The sequence below is a fragment of the Brassica napus genome, chromosome A5 (assembly GCF_020379485.1).
Source record: "Brassica napus cultivar Da-Ae chromosome A5, Da-Ae, whole genome shotgun sequence".
Taxonomy (NCBI): Eukaryota; Viridiplantae; Streptophyta; class Magnoliopsida; order Brassicales; family Brassicaceae; genus Brassica; species Brassica napus.
In genome coordinates, this window is record NC_063438.1 from 2,298,655 (window position 1) to 2,319,400 (window position 20,746).

A 20,746-nucleotide genomic window follows, 5' to 3' on the forward strand; every position below is an offset into this window, starting at 1 on the left:
CCGCTAATAGTTAGCACGTGCAGCAAGTGCTACTGTGTCGGCGCCGACAGAAGCCTTATAAGACGGTTTGAAAAATCCAATCAGTTTGGTTTTTTGAGATTAAAACCTGACGACTTGCTTTGCGTGGTAGGTGGCGAAGTGAGTGGTTCTGCTACTACACCAACTTTAAAGCAGGGGTTGGCGAAAGACAGCGACACTTCTACTTCGTAGTTGGTAATAAACTCATCTCGTATGATTAAAAGTTAATATTAATAGTCAGTGAATGATACCTAACTTCTTGGGATCTCTGTTACTATAAAGCAGTGAGCACAAGAAGAAGTATAACTTGTCCAAACAAGCAGGAAGAAGATCATGAAGGTGATAGACAAGATCCAGTCCCTAGCCGACGAAGGCAAAACAGCCTTCTCCTTCGAGTTCTTCCCTCCCAAAACCGAAGATGGAGTCGACAACCTCTTCGAGCGTATGGACCGTATGGTCGCCTACGGCCCCACTTTCTGCGACATCACTTGGGGAGCTGGCGGATCTACTGCTGATCTCACCCTCGACATAGCTTCCAGGATGCAGAACGTTGTCTGCGTGGAGAGCATGATGCATCTCACTTGTACTAACATGCCTGTGGAGAAGATTGACCACGCGCTTGAGACGATTAGAGCTAATGGGATTCAGAACGTGCTTGCGCTTAGAGGTGATCCTCCTCATGGTCATGATAAGTTTGTTAAGGTTGAAGGAGGGTTTGGTTGTGCGTTGGATCTTGTGAATCATGTTAGGGGGAAGTATGGTGATTACTTTGGGATCACTGTTGCTGGTTATCCTGGTATGGTTGCTCTCTCTCACTCTCTTGTCGGTGTGTGATTATGTTCTGAGCGGTTTTGAAATGCAGAGGCTCATCCTGATGTTATTGGTGAGAATGGGCTTGCGTCTGATGAAGCTTACCAGAGTGATCTTGAGTACTTGAAGAGAAAGGTCTTGTCTTCTTTGTTTTAATTACTGTTTCATTAATCTTCGTAAAGGTTGTTTTTTTTTTGAGTTTGGATCTTTTTTTTTTTGTTACAGGTTGATGCTGGAGCTGATCTGATTGTTACTCAGCTCTTTTATGATACTGATGTTTTCCTCAAGTTTGTGAATGACTGTCGGCAAATTGGGATTAAGTGTCCCATTGTTCCTGGAATCATGCCTATTAATAACTACAAGGGGTTCTTGCGTATGACTGGTTTCTGTAAGACCAAGGTATGTTTTGTGCTCTTACTGTAACATCAACTCATGCAAATGAATAACCTTGAAGTTGATAATATTGCTAATTGCTCATAAATATAGGTTCCTTAGTTTTGATCAGCTAGATTAAAGTTTATACTATTGTTTTGATCAGCTGTGGTAGTCACATATTATCTTCATTAACATATGTATGAGTAGATTTTAATGTTCTGGTTCATAATATAGATACCAGCTGAGGTTATGGCTGCCTTGGAGCCTATCCAGGATAATGAAGAAGCTGTGAAAGCCTATGGTATCCACCTTGGAACAGAGATGTGCAGAAAGATCTTGGCTCATGGAACCAAGTCTCTTCATCTCTACACATTGAACATGGAGAAATCAGCTCTTGCAATATTGATGGTTGGTCCTCATTTTCTACTCACCTGTTGTGCTATTACTGGAGTATCCTAACTACTGTGGTGATGTTGCAGAATCTTGGTATGATTGATGAGTCTAAAATCTCTCGTTCTTTACCATGGAGACGCCCAGCAAATGTTTTCCGTACTAAGGAAGATGTGCGCCCCATTTTCTGGTAACCACACTTAGGTTCTCTCATGTTCTGGTTATGCCTATCCACAGATCTTAATCGATAGAGAATATAAATCTTTTTGAAGGGCAAACCGTCCGAAGAGCTACATTTCTAGAACCAAGGGCTGGGAAGACTTCCCACAAGGCAGGTGGGGTGATTCACGCAGTGCCTCATATGGTGCACTCACTGATCATCAGGTACTATAGTGTTTCATTGCATATTATGTAGTTGTTGAAGATTGTTAACGGTAACATCTTCTTGTGAACTAAAAAGGCTTTTGTTGTTGTTAGTTCTCGCGTCCACGAGCACGTGACAAGAAGCTTCAACAAGAATGGGTTGTCCCATTGAAAAGCGTTGAAGATATTCAGGAGGTACATCAACAATCTTTTCCTTCACTCCCACCTCAAAAAAAAAAAAACTAACACTTACAATATAACTCTCTCACGTAACAGAGATTCAGGGAGCTGTGCCTTGGAAACTTAAAAAGCAGTCCATGGTCTGAACTGGACGGACTCCAACCAGAGACAAAGATCATAAACGAGCAGCTGGTGAAACTCAACTCCAAAGGCTGCTTGACCATCAATAGCCAACCATCAGTCAACGCAGAGAGATCTGATTCCTCAACTGTTGGTGAGCTCTCAATAAGTTCCCAATCTCATTGCTAGTGCAACTAACTCAAAGACTCATCAATGTCCTTTTCACTTCTGTGTGGTTTTGCAGGATGGGGAGGTCCTGGTGGGTATGTATACCAAAAGGCTTACCTAGAGTTCTTCTGCTCAAAGGAGAAGTTAGATGCAATCGTTGAGAAATGCAAAGCTTTGCCATCTATAACTTACATAGCCGTCAACAAAGGAGACAACTGGGTATCAAACACTGCACAATCCGATGTGAACGCTGTTACTTGGGGTGTTTTCCCGGCTAAGGAGATCATTCAACCAACCATTGTGGATCCGGCTAGCTTCAAAGTGTGGAAAGATGAAGCGTTTGAGACTTGGTCAAGAAGCTGGGCTAACTTGTACCCTGAAGCTGCTGACCCTTCAAGAAACTTGCTCGAGGAGGTCAAGAACAGCTACTATTTGGTGAGTTTGGTTGAGAATGACTACATCAACGGTGACATATTCAGTGTCTTTGTTGATCTTTGAGAAACAACAACATCTGTTTCCTACGGCTTTCATGATTTTCCTTTTGTAACGTCTCTTAAAATATTGGGATTATGATTGTCATGTTATCATCTTTATCATATTGATTTGCCATTAAAGTTTTATTTATAAAGAAAGGATCCGTTTCATTACCTACGTGACACAAAGTTGCCTGAAAGAAGCTTCCATTGTTCTAACTTCTTAGCTACAATGAAGTCATCTCTTTGATTTGACTAAGAGTCAATGATAAGGAAATTGCACAAAACCCCAATAAACTTTAATATTTACATTAGTAACCTCTCTCGTATAACCCGACGCTCCTTATTGGGCCCACTTATTAAGAGGCCCAGCAACATTAACCAGGCGTCATATGATGATAAATTAATTAAAGTAACCACCACTAATCAATTACAAAACCTATCCTCTCAACTTTCACGGACCAGGAGAAACGTTGTGTGTGCTTTGTGAGCGTTACCCTTAACGGCTACTTTCTTCTCTTATTACTTTTTTTTTTTTGAATCCACCTGTCTTCGTTTTTCCCCCTTTCTTCTTCTTCCTCTTCGTTCTAGGGTTACGAAATTTGATTCAATCCGATTTGATTTTTTTGTGATTCGATTGTAAATGGAGGCGAGAACCGGCCGAGATCACCCATCGACACCCGCAGCAATCGCACCGGCGGCTCCTCCTCCGCCGTCTACACGGCGTCCGAGAGTGAGAGAAGTCAGCTCGAGATTCATGTCTCCGGTCTCTTCATCTTCCTCCTCCTCCGCCGGAGATCTCCACCTATCGAGTCCCAGACATCATCATCATCATCACCACAATCACCGATCGGTTTCCGTTCAGAAGTCGAGACGGCAGTTGAAGCTAGCGGAAGGCGACGAGAACCACCGCCCTTCCGAGACGGCGCGTAGCCTAGACTCGCCGTTTCCTCTCCACCACGACGGAGGGAAGAACCAGCAGCAGAGTAGTAATCGGCCCAAGCCGTTGAAGGAGAACGGCCAACACCGTCTCGACACTCCGACGTTGCCGCCTCCGTCTAGATCTAGACTGAACCAGCAGCGTCTGCTTACCTCCTCCGCCGCGGCTAGGCTTCTCCGGCTATCGGTCTCCTCCACTGACGGTGAAGAAGACAAATCCAGCGCCTCGGATCTGTTGCGGAGCCACGCGAAGAAGGCCAACAACAATCAAACCGCGTCTCCTCTCCGGCGATCGCTGAGTGCTTCTTGCGATGATCCGTCGTCGTTTCGAGACGCAAGGGCTTTGCCTCCTGTGGCACCAAACTCGAAGGCTCAGGCCGATGCGAAGAAGCTGAAGAAGGTTTCAGGGCAACAAGCTGATGCGCACTCTCTGAAACTTCTCCATAACCGATACTTGCAGTGGAGATTCGCTAATGCGAACGCTGAGGTCAAAACGCAAGCTCAGAAGGCACAAGCTGAGGTCAGTTTCTACTCTGAGAATCAAAAAGATTGATACTTTAGCTAATTATATCTTGATGATTATTGGACAAGTCTATTGGTTATAGTTACAGTATGAATTTGAGATTAAAATCAGTTTCAGAAGTGAGTGTGTGTTCTTGTCTTTGACGCTGAGTTCTTTTTTCTTGCAGATGATGTTTCACTCCCTTGGTTTGAAAATGTCAGAGCTCTCCGACTCTGTAAAGGAGAAACGAATAGAACTGGAGAGATTGTTGAGAGTGAAAGCTGTTAAGGAGATAGTGGAGTCTCAAGTAAGTTCGCTTATTAGACTTTATCTTTTTTACTCATTGAGAATTGTTGACTAATCTCTTTGAACTCTATGCAGATTCCTTATTTGGAACAGTGGACAACAATTGAAGATGAATACTCAACTTCATTATCAGAAACATCTGAAGCTTTACGCAATGCTTCACTGCGGCTCCCTCTCGATGCTGATATCAAGGTCTATAATGTTCGGATCAACTATGATAATAAACTTGTTCCTTATTTTCCATAACTTGTACTAACCCACTTCAACTTTTGCTTCTCAAAACCAGGTTGATACTAAAGAGTTAGCAGAAGTACTTACTGGCGCTTCAAAGTCTGTTGAAGGCATTGTGCAAAACATTGGACATCTTTTGCCTAAGGTTAGCAGCAAACTACTATGTGTTTGGCTCTACCTTATAACATGAACATGAATACAATTCGAATGTGGATTAACATGTGTTGATGCATTTTGCAGACACAAGAGATGGAGACTTTGATGTCTGAACTAGCAAGAGTAAGCAGCATCGAGAAGGCATCAGTACAAGATTGTGGAGTTACACTACTGAAGACGCATTCAGCTCATGTATAAACCTGAAACATAGAATCTTACATAACCCTTTGTTCTTTTCAGTTGCTGAAGTCTAATAAGTGTCTTCTTCTTATGCAGATTGAAGAATGTTATCTTAGGAGTCAGCTTATTCAACAACAACAACAGCACAAGAAGTGTGAACTTCAAAAATAGAGAAAAAGTTTTGTTTTACATGGGGATTATATGTTCTGATCATTATATTGTAACCATATTAATAAATAAGTAATGGAACTGCTTTTGACCAAGCTAAACCGGATCCAAATTGATTTAAATTCTGTAGAAGCAGCGACTCTCGAGTATTGATTGGACTTAACCAAGCTAAGCCGGATCCAATTAATTAGTTCTGTAGAAGAAATGATTCTCTAGTAACCAACTTAACCTTTACCCACTTTAATTTTATAGAATAGGAGAAATGAGTATTGGACGTAACCAAGCTAAGCCGGAACCAATTAATTAATTTTGTAAAAGTATCGCAAGAGGCCCAGAACAGGCCCATTAACTAAGACGAGGCTTAAACTCTACCGATGAGATATCACGACGCGTATTAAAAAGGAACGGCTCCGATTTAATCTCACATTCTTCATTATTGAGTCGGCGGAGGCGGAGCAATTCATTACAACCACCGGCGAGATTTCGATTTGAAACGAAAGACGAAATCTTTTGAAGCGATAGGAAGAGAAGAGAAGGAGGAGCAATCATGGGGATGAAATTTTTGAACAAGAAGGGATGGCATACGGGGAGTCTCCGTAACATCGAGAACGTGTGGAAGGCTGAGCAGAAACAAGAGGCCGAGCAGAAAAAACTCGAGGAGCTCCGTCTACAGATCATCCAGGAGAAGGAGCGTTCTGAGTTTCGCGCTCTCCAGGAACAAGCCGGTCTCATCCCGTAAGTCTCTTTCATCGATCCCAATCGATTTGAGCTGGATCTAATTTCGAAATTAGGGTTAGGGATTATAGATTGTATCTTATGATTTGGTTGTTGATTTTATTAGTAATTGTGATCGAATCGGTGATCCAAATCGATTTGGGTTAGATCTAATTTCGGAATTAGGGTTAGAGGGTTTAGAGATTGTATCTTATGGGTTGGATTAAATTTTAGTGATTGTGATATAATCAGTGATTTGAAGTTGTGGGTCATTCTAAAAATCGTATTTTTTTTTGTATGTTCTTACAGGAGACAAGAGAGGTTGGAGTTTCTGTATGATTCAGGATTAGCTGTCGGGAAAGGGAGTGCGAGTGGTTCTGGTGTGTCGTTTCAGAAAGAAGAGCAGCCTTTAGCTAATGCTGCGGAAGCTGGTAATAATGCTGGTGAGAAGCCAGATCCTTCAGCTCCTGGTGCGTTGTTTGAGGATAAGACTCCCTCTGCTAATGATTCTTGGAGGAAGCTTCACTCTGACCCTCTGCTTCTCATCAGGCAGCGCGAGCAAGAAGCTCTTGCCAGAATCAAGAACAACCCTGTGAAGATGGCTCTTATTCGAAAATCTGTAAGCTTTACTTTACTTGCAGGGTTTTTGAATTTAAATTGTATTGGATGTTGTTTGTGTTGTTGCCTCGTTTACCTACTGACCTGTTGGATAACTTTCTTGTTTATAGGTGGAGGAGAAGGGAAAGGGTAAAGATGGTGATGCAAAGGAGCGCAAGAAAAAGCGTAAGCATCGTAAGCATTCTTCATCCAGACACCATTCTGGTTCGGAAGAAGGTTCTGGTGAAGAGACTGGAAGAAAATCACGTCATCACAGAGCATCAGGGGATCATGACAAACACTACGATAGGGAAAGTCGTGATAAGCACTCTGAGAGACGAAGGTCTGACTTAGAGGATGAGTCCAGAAGAAGAGAGAGTCACGATAAGCACTACGAGAGACGGAGGTCAGAGTTGGATGATGAGTCCAAAAGAAGAGATAGTCAAGATAAGCACTATGAGAGACGGAGGTCAGAGTTGGATGATGAATCAAAGAGAAGAGAAAGTCGTAGAGAAGATCGACCCAGTGAGAGGTATAGGAACCACTCTCCTTACAGCAGCCGTTTAGAAAGGGAAAATCTCAAGAGTTGTGGTGAAGATGACAGAAAAAGGAAAACAGAGGATTTAGACAATGTCAAGCCCCCCTCGAGGGAAGACAATGGATTCCAGAATAGACGCCGGAAGGGTGGCTCTAAACTGTCAGAGGAAGAGAGAGCTGCTAGATTCAAGCAAATGCAAATGGACGCAGAGGTGCACGAGGAGCAGAGATGGAGAAGATTGAAGAAAGCTGATGAAAGTGATGCAGTGGAAGCTAGCAAGAACAAAAACTCTTTGGGCAAAAGCTTCTTGGACGAGGCTAATAAAAGTGTGTATGGAGTTGAGAAAGGTGGAAGCTCGACCATTGAAGAAAGTGTGCGTCGCAGAAGCTTTTATTCACAGCGTGGAACTGAGGCTGAAGGCAATGCTTTTCGCCGCTGAATGAACAAATATCATATTCCAGTACAAGTTTTTTATTTTGGAAATGTAACAAATCAATACTATTAAAACAACGGTCTTTTCTTTACATTCCACAAGTGTGCCATTCAAAATATATTAAATATTAAGAAAATTTAATTGTTTACATTTTCTTGAATATATATTTGGAAGATTTGAACAAAGAATGTTCCTTAATAAATAATAACCAAATGTCAATATTTCAGTAAATTTTAAATTGCCTAATATTACACATAATTTGGATTGAATACACTTTTTTTTGTAGGTGTGATAGTACGTAGATTATATTTTTACAGACTTGCTGGTTTGCTGGGCTTTAGATATGATTATAGCAAAACTTAGTTATATATAATACTTTTCTGTGCAATCTCAATTAATTAAATCCAAACAAAAGAGCAACACATACACATATCAATTCTATTATATGAAAACAATTTTGAAATTATATATATGATACTATAGATTATGCGATTAATTTCTTATACACATTCCAAAATAAGTGTTCAGTTTCTACACTTAAATCAAAAATTGAAGTATTTTTACAATTCTAATAAAACAGTAAACACATTTCTGATAAATGGTTTCTTATCTAACTTTAAACTAGAAGAAAAAATGAAATATATCACATATTAAAAAAATTCTTAATGATCCAAAGTTTTATCTCACCTAAAAATAATTAGAATATTTTATGTATATGATTTTAAACATAGATTATAGACAAACATTTTCAAAATAGAAAAAAATTATAAAATTATAATTATCATAATTTGTCAACCATAAAATAAATTGATGCGTTGAAAGAACGAGTCAAAATCTTTTTTATTTTTTTAAATTGAAATTTATAAACAAAATAAGTACAATATTAAAACGCGGATTACCGATAGCTACGTTAAGCCATTTTAAAAATATTATGTTTAGATATATGGTAGAAAAAACTCATTTTTATTTTGAAATCGATAATCATATTACAATTACATTAAAACTACGGACCAAAATCTAGTTATAAGTTAAAAAAAAAAAACGAATTCTCGTTTTGTATGTTTCCGATTCTAGTAGGATATGTTGAGCAATTTCTAGTCTAGGCATTATAACAGTCTAAAGACCCATAACGTAGCCTGATTTGAGGGCGGTCCAGTCCACTTTATTAGTGTGTGATAAATAATAATAGCTGGTGGGAGGTTGAAAATGTGGTAAGAGTGATCCATATCCGTGAGGCCGTGACATGTGTAGTTAAGCACGATACTCCAAGATTCCACTTTGGCACCTTTTATGGAAGATGAAAGCCACTTTTTTTTGTCTTTTAAATATATTTGGTTTCTTTGTGCTATTTTTTGTCAACCTTTCAACTAAGAAGAAGATTTTGGTTCAGAGATTATACAATTGAAGTTTTGCCATATGAAATCCGACATTAAGGTCGTTGGTGTATTATAAATCCAGAAGTTCACATGTATTGAATTCAGGGCCGTCTCGAATTATTTATGGACCCTGTTCAAAAAAAAATATTAATTATATATTTAACGATGTGATGGAGTAAATTTTTAAAAATATATAGCTTTATTTATATATATTTGACGTTTTTTGAAATTATAAGCTCTAAATTTAGTGCTATATCTAAAAGTTAAAAGTTTTATATCATAACTTATATATTTATTCACAAAAATTCTTAATTTTTTTTTATGTTTTTACTCGGACTCTGTTCGACCGCTCCACTTGCACGTGCTGTTAGACGGCCCTGATTGAATTGTGTATGGTAAGATAACAAACAACTGATGAAATTTAAAAAGACAAAAGTGAGTTGGGTTGTTATGGAAACATGTTTGCCGTGTAAGATTTTTTTAAACCTCGCTATTTTTTTTCTTCTCTCATAAGATTAAGCCATTCAGGATAAAAGCTTGCAAGAAGGTTTCAACTTTCACGTGTTGCCTAATTTGTACAATGATGATTCCTGAAATATCTACTGTAGTGGTGCACAAAAATCTTAATATTGTAATAAACTTGATAGAATATTCTGACGAGAAATTTATAATTGTACGATTTCACAGGCAAAATAGACAAACAAGTGTTTTGGCCAATAAGAATTTAATGGCATAGGACATGAGTCGGCTTTAAATAAAAAGAAGAGAAATACAAAAGTGAAAAATGAAGATGTAACGGAATAGAAAAGGAAATGTGTGGAGCTTGAGATTAGGATTTGGGTTGATCTATTGTCATTTTGTCTCCCTACTAATAATATTAACCGACAAATTAGTTTTTTAGTGGCTTCTTTTTTTTTGACTTTACACTGTTTTTTCACATTGTGGTGCTCTTACCCCCACCCAATCAACACCGCCCTTTATTTTCAATCTTCATAAACATATATAAGTATTTTTTTAATCTTAAATAGTGAACGTATTGTAGTGGATCATTGATGGAATAGTTGACTCACTCATTTCAAATATTATGGATGATATATGTTTTTCTTTTGTTTTTTGTTTTTGGTAATACCGTTTTAGTGTATGTCTAAGGTCTGCAGAAGTGTGTATATACATATATATATATATATATATATATATATATATATATATATATATATATAAGGTTGTGGACTAGAAAATGAGGAGTAAAATTTATTATAGTAATACAAAATGTTTTATGTAAAATTAGTAATTATCATTCTAAGATGCTAATTATTTGATTTATGTTAAATCTTAATAGACATCATCATTAGGCAATGAAAAAAAAAACAAAAGGAACAATGTAGAGACTTGTCTTTCATCCCTCCAATGATATGATCTTATGTTATCTAAGTTTTGATTTACTAATCCAACTTTTTTCTTGTCACTACTGTAATAAACCTAATAAAGAGAGATTTATAATCATTTCTTCAAATAAAGATTTTGAAATCCCAATACACACATTAATGAGAGTCAAAAGAGTGGAATGTTCAGTTTCAGTAAGATTTCCTTTTTCTATAAAGCTGGCAGTAAAACAAGATAACATATCTAACATTCGAATTATTCCAGAAAAAGATTCTGACAAAAAACAAATTTAACAGAGAGACAGAGAAGAAAGCAACCAATCAAATCTTACACAATAGAATCCAAATTTACACTTGTCTTTATTTCAAAAGAATCGTCCTTTTATTACCGAAGTGTTTATTGGTTCCAAGAAGAACTAAACGCACAATCCAAAGAACCTCTCATCTTCTCTTCTTCTTATTCTCTTTCTGTAATAAAAAAAAGCTTAAACCTTTTCTTGAGTTTCTTTAACCATGGCAGCTAATTGCAAAAGGGTTAGCTTCTTGCTTGCTCTGGTAATGACGGTGGTGGTTGTTACTCTCTGTTCTTCATTCGTCTCCGGCGAGAAGGAGGTTTCCGATCTTAAAATCAGTACCCACTTGAAACGACTCAACAAGCCACCTCTCAAATCCATAAAGGTAAATAATTTCACAGAAAGTTTCCATTTTTAGCTGAGTTTCCGCAATAATTTATGGTTTGGAACAGAGCCCAGATGGAGATGTAATCGACTGTGTCCCAATCACCGACCAACCAGCTTTAGCTCATCCTCTGCTTATTAACCACACTGTCCAGGTTCACAAACTCTTCTTCTTCCGTTTTGTCTCTACTCTCTGTGATTCTTGTTCTTGAGTGTTTCTTACATTGTTAATGGGCTTTTATAGATGAGTCCAAGTTTCAACCCGGAGAGTGTCTTTAGCGAGAGTAAAGTTTCATCAAGAACCAAGAATCAGCAGCCTAATGATATAACTCAGCTCTGGCATGTGAATGGGAAATGCCCTGAGAACACAGTTTCCATCAGAAGAACGACAAAACAAGATCTTTACCGAGCCAGTTCTGTCGAGAGTTTCGGTATGAAGAGTCAGAAAAGCATCCCTAAGCTCAAATCTTACGACACAACTGGTGTCCTTCCACAAAATGGTCATCAGGTAATGTTTTTTCTTGTCATGCATTTGCATTACCGTTTGAGTCTTTTAATTCTAACTCTTTTGGATTTGATGTAGCACGCGATAATGTATGTCGAAGATGGTGTTTTCTACGGCGCTAAAGCCAAGATTAATGTATGGAATCCAGATGTGGAGATGCCTAATGAGTTTAGCTTGGCTCAGATTTGGGTTTTGGGTGGTAACTTCAACTCTGATCTTAATAGTATTGAAGCTGGCTGGCAGGTAAGCCTTTCGGTTTCTTGTAATAGAAGTTAGATTTTGTGTTTCTGACTCAAAGATTTGTGTGTTTTCAGGTGAGTCCACAATTGTATGGTGATAACCACACTAGGCTCTTCACCTATTGGACTGTGAGTTTCTATCTCTTTATGTGTTTTAGTTTATTTCTATGTGTGTTTTTGTTTATTGAAGAATCAATATTTTGTCTCCCCTTGTGAGAAAAACAGAGTGATGCCTACCAAGGAACAGGCTGTTACAATCTTCTGTGCTCAGGATTTGTTCAAATCAATAGGGAGATTGCAATGGGTGGATCAATCTCTCCTTTATCTAGCTATGGAAACTCTCAATATGACATTACCATTCTTATCTGGAAGGTAAACCAAACATCAAGAATCTTACTCGTTTCCAACTTCAAATCTTTTGAAAGCATAACTTAAATAATAATATATACATTTTCTATTAAAAAACCTACTTTTAATATATGCTAAAATAACTACTTTTAATATGTCCTAATGAGTACATGGTTTTTGTTATGTTCTGTTCGTTTAGTTTAGCTTTGTTTTTTTCTTTCTCAGGACCCAAAAGAAGGACATTGGTGGTTACAATTTGGAGAAAAGTACATAATGGGATACTGGCCAGCTTCACTCTTCTCTTACTTATCAGAAAGTGCATCAATGATTGAATGGGGAGGTGAAGTGGTGAACTCGCAGTCCGAGGCAGGACAACACACTACCACTCAGATGGGAAGTGGTCGGTTCGCAGAGGAAGGTTGGGGAAAAGCGAGTTACTTCAAGAACGTTCAAGTAGTTGATGGATCTAATAAGTTGAGAAACCCTGAAAATCTTCAAGTGTTTACTGATGAAGAGAACTGTTACAATGTGAAGAGTGGCAATGGAGGTTCTTGGGGAAGTCATTTCTACTATGGTGGTCCTGGTCGAAACCCTAATTGCCCTTGAGGATCTGTCTACTTACTTGCAGTGCACATCATTCTAAATTAATCATTAATTTGTATAAAACATATATTATATACACATTCTTACATATATTGTTTTCAGATTCACCAGAGTGGATTAGGGTTTGTTTATGTCTTGTTTCAGAGTGTTTCTCTGTTTCTATGGAGTGAAGAGAAGATCCACTTCTTTAAAGAACATGGTCCCATGTGTATACTGAAATCTTTATGATCATGTATTTATAATTGCTTTGTTTATGTATAACAAAAAATAGAGATGACACTTTTGGATCTTCCCATTAATTCAGCCAGGTAACAATTTCCATCAGAATTATTGGTCAGACTTCATTAATCTATCATACTAAATAAATGTATATTTTATCATAATATGTAGGTGTCACTAATTCAAATGACCATGATCTTAATTTAATTGTAACGTACATTTAGTTCCATTGGTGGTGGCTTTTCCATTGCATTGTAACTATGTTATAGTCCTTGACTTCTTGATCAAGAACACCGATTTTTATACTATAGTTTATCATTTTATCTATGGGGATTACAGATCTATTTTGTGAATTGTGATAGCCTCTGATAAAGTCAACAAAAATGTGGGCCTAGAAACCACAAGAGAGTTGACTTGGTGGATCGCATTGACGAATTCTCAGTTGGAAAGTATAAAATCAATTCAGGATAGTAAGAGAATTATAATTGTTCAACATAATATTCAATGGTGCCAAAGGAAAGTTCAGTAAAAGAATGTACTAATCGTATTATAAATTAAGGCATCGATTTAATAATGAACTGACGTAAAAGCTCTGACCTCACGCGGAATGGTTCATGACAGACTAACAAATGATAATTTTTATTTAGAGTAATTATATATCGTTTGGTCAAATGTCATTTTATACATTCGTAAAAATGACTTGGCTTAACCAAAAGCTATGAATGTAATCAGAAGTCAGAACCAGTGATTAACGAATAATGTGTCTGGTAAAAACATGTGAGGTTGGTAAGAAAAACATCATTGCACGATTTTGAAAACATAAGAAGCAGTAACCTAATATTTTAGAACGAAAAAAATTGAGGTATTAATATAGGTCGAGTTGATAGTTGATACTATCAACAAAAATATATTATCTGGCTGGAGTTGACAAGGTCTGATTTTTTTTGAAAAAATATTAGAAGCTCCTGTCAAGAAAAGAATAATAGTTATGAAAAATAAGCGCGATCTCCTCCTATAAAAGCCAATGAGTTCTTGCTAAAAGTTTCACTAAGAACTGTATATATAACCATGATGAGAATGGCTAGTTTCACGGTGGCTCTGATGGTGATAGCAGCGACAATAGCTATTCGAGTTGATGGACATGAGTTTTCCCATCACCAGGAAGTTAAAATCCTTAGACATTTGAAGCGACTCAACAAGCCTGCTGTTAAATCCATTAAGGTATCTTATACAAATTAGAGAAATATTTTAAAATAACATCAACACAATTTTTTTGCTTCAGAAATAGCACACAGAAAAATTCCTAACATTAATTAATAAAAATTAATATTTTTTTTTATCATTTTACTCTTTAATTAATGCTATTTTCAAGATTTTCTCCTTATCTACTATTTCTGTCATAATAATTATTATTTTTATTTTCCAAATCATTTGCCCTACAAATTTCATGAATTTCTTACGTAACAATGAATTATTATTCGCTTTAATCAAAATTTTCCTTACAGAGTGAAGATGGAGATGTAATAGATTGTGTTCCTATTACCAACCAGCCGGCTTTTGATCATCCTTTACTTAAACACCATACCATGCAGGTTTGGTTTCATTTTTCAGTCTTTATATTGTTAAAACACAATAATTTTGAATCACTTGCAATAAAAAGTTTATGCACGTAGATGAGACCGAGTTTCATCCCTGAAAGTGATTCAACGTACATCAACGAAGAGACAAAGACTATAAATCAGGTTTGGCACAAGGCTGGAGAGTGTCCTGATAACACTGTTCCCATCAGAAGAACAAAGAAAGAAGATCTCTTAAGACCTAAATCCATGAAGAGATTTGGGAGAAAGCCTCATCATAGCATCCCACGAACTACAACCTTTGATCCAACAAAAGGTCATCAGGTACGTCTACATGTCCACACATCTATGTGTTGCCGTTGTTACTTTCTTATAACTTACACTATCCATTAATTTCTGTGGAGTTGGATTTAGTACGCGATAATGGGTGCGAGGAACGGAAAGTTTTATGGGACAGAAGTTGTTATAAATTTGTGGAAACCATATGTCCAAGTTCCCGACGAGTTTAGCTTGGCTCAGACTTGGATTGTTTCTGGATCTGGCTCTAGTCTTAACACCATTGAAGCCGGTTGGCAGGTTTGCTCCCTTCTCCACGACCTTTCTTTGTTCTTATGCAAATACGTAACTTATTATATATTTTTCTCCTTAATTTATAGGTTTATCCAGAACTATATGATGATAACAGACCTAGATTCTTTGTTTACTGGACGGTAAGTTCTCTTTTCCAAATGATTTATGCTTATTTACCGTTATATATTAGACGTTAATCTATAAATTTAAATGTTTTCCTGAATAGAACCGAAAAATCACTTAAATTCTATAATTTCTCTCTCTAAATTCTTAGATCAGGACATTCGTTATATTTTATTTTGCAAAATTAGTCGTATCTATAAATACACTAGACTCTAATCATTGTGAAATCATCTTTTCATAAATAGCGTGATGGATATCGAAGAACCGGGTGCTACAACCTTCTCTGCTCAGGTTTTGTTCAGACAAGTAATCGATATTCAGTAGGTGGAGCTTACAACATCGTGTCACGCTACGGTGGAACTCAGTACGACATCTCTATACTTATATGGAAGGTAATAGCATAGTTTTTTTTTATTTTTCATGAGATTCTTGAGTCGCAAGATATATATCTTTTTCCCCAAATTGCCTCTCTATGTAAGCTAAAATGGTTAATTGCAATCACTAGGACCGAAAAACAGGAAACTGGTGGCTAAGGGTTGGCAAAGACATCATAGGTTACTGGCCTGGCAAGTTGTTCACTTCGCTAGGAAATGGAGCTACGAGAGTTGAATGGGGAGGTGAAATCGTTAACTTAAAGACTGGTGGGAAACACACGAGCACGGACATGGGAAGTGGGCATTTTGCAGATGAAGGTTACAAGAAAGCAAGCTATGTCAGGAACCTTAAGATAGTTGATGGAACTAATACTCTGAGAGAACCAAAGAGTCTTTACTACTTTGCTGATAAACACAACTGTTACAATGTGAAGACAGGAAATGCTGGGACTTCTTGGGGGATTCATTTCTTCTATGGTGGTCCAGGTCGTAACGTTAAGTGTCCTTGATTTACATATGTGTTCAAAAGCTTTTGTGGATTTCACATTTCTATATTTAAATAAGATTATGTTAATTTGCTGGTGTGTGTATGTGAGTGTGCTTATGATAATAAAGATAAAAACAAGTCATTGAAGAAAAACTTCCACGTCATGAGAGATGATCTCATTCATATATATCAATTGATATCAATCTGGTTACAGCTTTGAAATAATACGAGCAGAATAAAGGCGCATTTATTGAAAATTAACTAGAAGCACAGCTGTTTTAGATGATATTCAAGAAAGTGTTATAAAATGCACGTTTTAATAAGTTATATACGTTCATATTAAACCATGTACGTTAGTTATTCTCTGACCTGTTGAAGAATCACTGGTTTCATTGTTCTGTTTTTTATAACTAAACTGACTCATTAATACTAATATCACTAAGCCGATGAAATACAACGCAATAATACTTTTATAAGCAATACTAAAATGTTTTTTTAAACTTAACATTTGTATGTACATATATTTTTTTATTATATATGTATACAAACTATTTTGTCATGATGATATCCTCTCTTTCTTATTCAAAAAAAAGTTCTCAAGAAATCAAAAAAAAATATAATAGATAAGAGTTATGAGTTAAGACGTGCGAAACTTTCGTCAAGTATGTTGGAAACCATGATGATCAAATCAAAGGCTACAGAACCTAACATTGATTTGCGATGACTTTTCGTTTCACAATAAAAACCTGACATGTGCTGTTTCTCTCCAGATAAGACCTAATCTTTGAAGTTTTTGTATATGTGGTTGATCTAACTCGACCAACAACATTGATTCTGTCCCCACTTCTCTTTAAGCCTGTCTATACCACGACAACACAACATCAATTACAAAGTCATTATTTCTCTACGATTTTTGGATTTTTGAATAATCAGAATGGGTAACATTTCCTCTGCTCAAAGTTCATCACCATCTTTGCCGATTGATTCCACCTTCGATCTTCCTTCTCCATTGCCATCTTGGCCTTCAGGTTCATGCTTTGATTTTTAATGTTCATCCTTTATTTAGCTATGTTTTGTCTATGTTACTTTTTTTTAAAGGGCCAAAAATATTCGAAAAATACATAGAACAAAATATAGCTTTACATAAAAATTTACATGTATTTTTTTTAATGTTTTATAAGATTTTAATGTGAATTTACAGGAGAGGGATTTGCAAAGGGGATAATAGATTTGGGAGGTCTTGAAGTTTTCCAAGTAACAAAGTTTAACAAAGTATGGACTGTATACGAAGGAGGGCAAGATAATCTTGGAGCCACTTTCTTAGAGCCGTCTTCACTACCTGAAGGCTTCTCACTTCTCGGTTTCTACGCTCAACCCAATAACCACAAGCTTTTTGGATGGACACTTGTCGGAAAAGACATCTCCGGCGACTCTTTAAGACCTCCGGTAGATTATCTTCTTCTTTGGAGCGGCAAATCTACAAAGGTAGAGAACAATAAGGACCAAACTGGATACTTCTGGCAGCCTGTGCCTCCTGATGGTTACAGTGCAGTGGGTCTAATTGTGACCACCACGGCTGAGAAACCTCCTTTAGACAAGATCCGTTGTGTCCGGTCTGACCTAACGGATCAATCAGAGCCAGACGCTCTCATATGGGAATCTAATGGGTTTGGGGTTTCGAGTTCTAAGCCTGTTAACAGAGGAACACAAGCCTCTAGTGTATGTGTTGGTACGTTCACTTCAAATCCAGCCCTAGCTTGTCTGAAAAACAACAAGTTCAACTTTTCTTGCATGCCAAGCAAGGTCCAGATCGATGCTCTGTTTAAAACTTACGCTCCTTTGATCCACTTCCACAAAGATGAGAAGTATCTTCCATCGTCTGTCAACTGGTTTTTCAGCAACGGTGCCTTGCTTTACAAGAAAGGTGAGGAATCAAACCCTGTTCCAGTCGAACCAAACGGCTCAAATCTTCCTCAAGGCGAAGCCAACGACGGTCTTTACTGGTTAGACCTACCGGTTGCTTCTGATGCAAGAAAACGAGTCCAAGCAGGAGATTTACAAAGCATGGAAGTGTATCTTCACATAAAACCTGTCTTTGGTGGAACCTTAACAGATATAGCTGTCTGGATATTTTATCCGTTCAATGGCCCTTCACGAGCCAAGCTCAAGCTCGCCACAATCCCGTTGGGGAGAATAGGCGAACACATTGGAGATTGGGAACATTTCACTCTCCGGATAAGTAACTTCAGCGGCAAGTTACTGAGGATGTACTTATCACAACATAGCAAAGGAAGCTGGATCGATCCTCCGGAGATCGAGTTTCAAAGTGGTGGAAACAAACCGGTGGCTTACGCTTCTTTGAACGGACATGCAATGTATTCTAAACCAGGACTTGTGTTGCAAGGCAGAGACGATGTAGGGATCAGGAACGATACAGGAAAGAGTGAAAAGGTGTTTGATACTGCGGTTAGGTTTAGGGTTGTTTGTGCTGAGTATTTGAAAGAAGTGGAGGAGCCTGCGTGGTTGAACTATATGAGACATTGGGGACCAAAGATTGATTATGGTCGTGAAGATGAGATTAAAGGTGTGGAGAAGATTGTTGTTGGAGAGAGTCTAAAGAGTGTGTTCAGGAGTGCGGTTAATGGATTGCCTAATGAGGTTTTTGGAGAGGAAGGACCTACGGGTCCGAAGTTGAAGCGGAACTGGTTAGGTGATGAAGATTGAATCACATCTGTTGTTGTTTCTTTTTCGTTTTAAAGTTTGGTTTTGTGAATATCTGCTTGGTATGATAACGTCAGAGAATATTTCGTAAGACAGTTGTTTAAACTCTGTGTGGTGATTTTATATCCTTTGTTCATCTAAATTTACCATGTTTACTGGTTTTGTATTGAATCCCTTCTGTTGTACCGGATTTTGGTTCTAGTTTTTAGTTTTCAGATATTTAATTTTTGGTTTGAATTTTTTGATTCTACTGTATTTTTAAAAAAAAATCCAATAAATGAAAATTCAATAGTTTAGTAAATAATTATGATATTTTTTATTTTGTAAATACTTATTATGCACAAAAATAATCGAGTGTATATATGGGAGGCGCCAAATGGGAATTATACCAAATGCAATAGTAGGTATAACTTATTAGACACCATGACCAGTGATATGATTTAACTCATTGAATCAAGAGTAATTGGTGTAGATGCACCCAGAAACCTATGTAATTTGCCATATAATCTTGTTTTTTTTTAAATATTTTTAGTGACTATAATATCCGTATCTCTATCTCTCTCTCTTCTCCCTTTTATGTGTTCTAATTTCTTTATCTCTCGTACAAATTCTTCAAATCATCTTTTAATTCAACACAAATCTTTATTTTTTTATTCAGATTTTTTTGACACCCATAATGTTAATCTTATTATCTCACCCTAATTCCAATGTTTCCAATTTCGAATCACAATCAATTTTTAGATAATATATATGTTAGCAGGTATTTTATTACTTACCTGCTATTATTTAGATTTTAATGGATTCTTAATCGATACATAAAGTGTTAGCTGTTACAAATAGATTTGAAGCTATTTAATAGATAACTAATTAATTGTTAATAATTTCATTAAAAATGATGTATGATTTGTTAGTCGATACATTTGTTTGATACATAGATTGTTAGATGATACTGAAATTATTAGCGGATATGTTAGTTGGTATGTAGATTGTTACCTGCTATGTAAATATTTAGCTGATAGATCTAGAGTTACTTGTTTTCGACAAAGCATAAGGGCATTTTCGTCCACACAGTGTCAAAAAGTTACTCCTTTTTGGGTTATCCATAATTATGGGCATTCAACAAATTTGAACCTTAATTGGGGATATTCCACACATTGTCTCTTGAATCAATATCTTCTTTAATTTTACTTGGTAGTTTAGTGGTCACATACTTTTTTTTTTTTGGTAGGATAGTGGTCACATACTTTGCATACATATAAATTATACAACAGTTTTAAATTATTAATATATAAAATCTATTCATACACATTTATATATACGGATGCATTAATGAGTCTAGCTATGACCATATATGCACATGGAAGTACAAATTAAAAACTTCTGTATAACTAGAGAAACGTGGTTGCTTACTTGCTTTGATGATATTTAGATCATGAGGAGTTGTGTTGATGTTAAAGTCTCGAGTCAATCTTCATTAACGGTGTTAATCGTAACCAAATTAATCTCAGGTGGTTATCTATAATAATATTCTATTTTATACATAAAATTATAGAATGACTTAAAACGTATAAAAAATAAATATTAACTTAATAATTATAATATAGTTTCTTTTTGTAAAATTTATATATGTGCATGAACTTTAAATGATTATTCTCATTTATTTAACTCCGAATCAAATAACATTTTAGCTTATTTTCTAGTTATTTCTAAAACAATATATAAAATTATACATAATTTTACGAAAAATTTATACATACAAATATATATATGGCTGCGTTATGAGTCTATGACCAAAAATGCACATGGAAGTACAAATTAACAATTTTTGTATAGCTAGAGAAACGTGGTTGCATCGATGATGTTTAGATCATGAGGGGTTGTGGT

The 20,746-nt window shown here is 36.7% G+C and overlaps 6 protein-coding genes across 7 annotated transcripts; all 6 read left to right on the forward strand.

The window, feature by feature from the left end:
- Window positions 1–90: 90 nt before the first annotated feature.
- On the forward strand, window positions 91–3,071 carry LOC106396491 (methylenetetrahydrofolate reductase 2-like). Of its 2 annotated transcripts, XM_013836891.3 has the most exons (10): window positions 91–213; window positions 304–814; window positions 881–963; window positions 1,054–1,227; window positions 1,438–1,611; window positions 1,683–1,783; window positions 1,866–1,977; window positions 2,071–2,151; window positions 2,233–2,410; window positions 2,501–3,071. In XM_013836891.3, exons 2-10 carry the CDS (start codon window positions 352–354, stop codon window positions 2,920–2,922), a joined length of 1,788 nt encoding a protein of 595 aa, XP_013692345.1. In that variant the 5' UTR covers window positions 91–213; window positions 304–351; the 3' UTR covers window positions 2,923–3,071. The 2 variants fall into 2 exon arrangements, with proteins under 2 accessions (XP_013692345.1, XP_013692344.1); XM_013836890.3 differs by lacking the exon at window positions 91–213 and having other exon boundaries at window positions 250–814.
- A 275-nt stretch (window positions 3,072–3,346) lies between these two features.
- On the forward strand, window positions 3,347–5,474 carry LOC106394817 (protein ENDOSPERM DEFECTIVE 1). Its single transcript, XM_013835370.3, has 6 exons — window positions 3,347–4,356; window positions 4,526–4,645; window positions 4,720–4,836; window positions 4,931–5,020; window positions 5,116–5,223; window positions 5,308–5,474. The coding sequence occupies exons 1-6, from the start codon at window positions 3,541–3,543 to the stop codon at window positions 5,380–5,382; spliced, it is 1,326 nt and encodes a 441-aa protein (XP_013690824.1). The 5' UTR covers window positions 3,347–3,540; the 3' UTR covers window positions 5,383–5,474.
- Window positions 5,475–5,796: 322 nt separating this feature from the next.
- Window positions 5,797–7,806, forward strand: LOC106396886 (pre-mRNA-splicing factor CWC25 homolog). The gene is made up of 3 exons (XM_013837389.3): window positions 5,797–6,114; window positions 6,403–6,712; window positions 6,822–7,806. Exons 1-3 carry the CDS (start codon window positions 5,927–5,929, stop codon window positions 7,665–7,667), a joined length of 1,344 nt encoding a protein of 447 aa, XP_013692843.1. The 5' UTR covers window positions 5,797–5,926; the 3' UTR covers window positions 7,668–7,806.
- Window positions 7,807–10,810: 3,004 nt separating this feature from the next.
- On the forward strand, window positions 10,811–13,045 carry LOC106392492. The gene is made up of 7 exons (XM_048780420.1): window positions 10,811–11,097; window positions 11,165–11,251; window positions 11,341–11,604; window positions 11,680–11,844; window positions 11,916–11,969; window positions 12,066–12,212; window positions 12,414–13,045. The coding sequence occupies exons 1-7, from the start codon at window positions 10,933–10,935 to the stop codon at window positions 12,792–12,794; spliced, it is 1,263 nt and encodes a 420-aa protein (XP_048636377.1). The 5' UTR covers window positions 10,811–10,932; the 3' UTR covers window positions 12,795–13,045.
- A 982-nt stretch (window positions 13,046–14,027) lies between these two features.
- Window positions 14,028–16,294, forward strand: LOC106394405. The gene is made up of 7 exons (XM_013834977.3): window positions 14,028–14,231; window positions 14,516–14,602; window positions 14,684–14,911; window positions 15,002–15,163; window positions 15,244–15,297; window positions 15,526–15,672; window positions 15,786–16,294. The coding sequence occupies exons 1-7, from the start codon at window positions 14,079–14,081 to the stop codon at window positions 16,161–16,163; spliced, it is 1,209 nt and encodes a 402-aa protein (XP_013690431.1). The 5' UTR covers window positions 14,028–14,078; the 3' UTR covers window positions 16,164–16,294.
- A 618-nt stretch (window positions 16,295–16,912) lies between these two features.
- On the forward strand, window positions 16,913–19,101 carry LOC106396764. The gene is made up of 2 exons (XM_013837241.3): window positions 16,913–17,169; window positions 17,343–19,101. Exons 1-2 carry the CDS (start codon window positions 17,076–17,078, stop codon window positions 18,863–18,865), a joined length of 1,617 nt encoding a protein of 538 aa, XP_013692695.1. The 5' UTR covers window positions 16,913–17,075; the 3' UTR covers window positions 18,866–19,101.
- Window positions 19,102–20,746: the final 1,645 nt, after the last annotated feature.

Coding starts and splice junctions, on each gene's coding strand:
- LOC106396491 (XM_013836891.3), top strand. CDS start 352: ATGAAGGTGATAGACAAGATCCAGTCCCTAGCCGACGAAGGCAAAACA. Junction 1,228..1,437: donor CTGGTTTCTGTAAGACCAAG/GTATGTTTTGTG, acceptor TTCATAATATAG/ATACCAGCTGAGGTTATGGC. Junction 1,784..1,865: donor GATGTGCGCCCCATTTTCTG/GTAACCACACTT, acceptor ATCTTTTTGAAG/GGCAAACCGTCCGAAGAGCT.
- LOC106394817 (XM_013835370.3), top strand. CDS start 3,541: ATGGAGGCGAGAACCGGCCGAGATCACCCATCGACACCCGCAGCAATC. Junction 4,357..4,525: donor CTCAGAAGGCACAAGCTGAG/GTCAGTTTCTAC, acceptor TTTTTCTTGCAG/ATGATGTTTCACTCCCTTGG. Junction 4,646..4,719: donor AGGAGATAGTGGAGTCTCAA/GTAAGTTCGCTT, acceptor AACTCTATGCAG/ATTCCTTATTTGGAACAGTG.
- LOC106396886 (XM_013837389.3), top strand. CDS start 5,927: ATGGGGATGAAATTTTTGAACAAGAAGGGATGGCATACGGGGAGTCTC. Junction 6,115..6,402: donor GAACAAGCCGGTCTCATCCC/GTAAGTCTCTTT, acceptor ATGTTCTTACAG/GAGACAAGAGAGGTTGGAGT. Junction 6,713..6,821: donor TGGCTCTTATTCGAAAATCT/GTAAGCTTTACT, acceptor TCTTGTTTATAG/GTGGAGGAGAAGGGAAAGGG.
- LOC106392492 (XM_048780420.1), top strand. CDS start 10,933: ATGGCAGCTAATTGCAAAAGGGTTAGCTTCTTGCTTGCTCTGGTAATG. Junction 11,605..11,679: donor TTCCACAAAATGGTCATCAG/GTAATGTTTTTT, acceptor GATTTGATGTAG/CACGCGATAATGTATGTCGA. Junction 11,970..12,065: donor GGCTCTTCACCTATTGGACT/GTGAGTTTCTAT, acceptor TGAGAAAAACAG/AGTGATGCCTACCAAGGAAC.
- LOC106394405 (XM_013834977.3), top strand. CDS start 14,079: ATGATGAGAATGGCTAGTTTCACGGTGGCTCTGATGGTGATAGCAGCG. Junction 14,603..14,683: donor TTAAACACCATACCATGCAG/GTTTGGTTTCAT, acceptor TTATGCACGTAG/ATGAGACCGAGTTTCATCCC. Junction 15,298..15,525: donor GATTCTTTGTTTACTGGACG/GTAAGTTCTCTT, acceptor TTTCATAAATAG/CGTGATGGATATCGAAGAAC.
- LOC106396764 (XM_013837241.3), top strand. CDS start 17,076: ATGGGTAACATTTCCTCTGCTCAAAGTTCATCACCATCTTTGCCGATT. Junction 17,170..17,342: donor ATTGCCATCTTGGCCTTCAG/GTTCATGCTTTG, acceptor GTGAATTTACAG/GAGAGGGATTTGCAAAGGGG.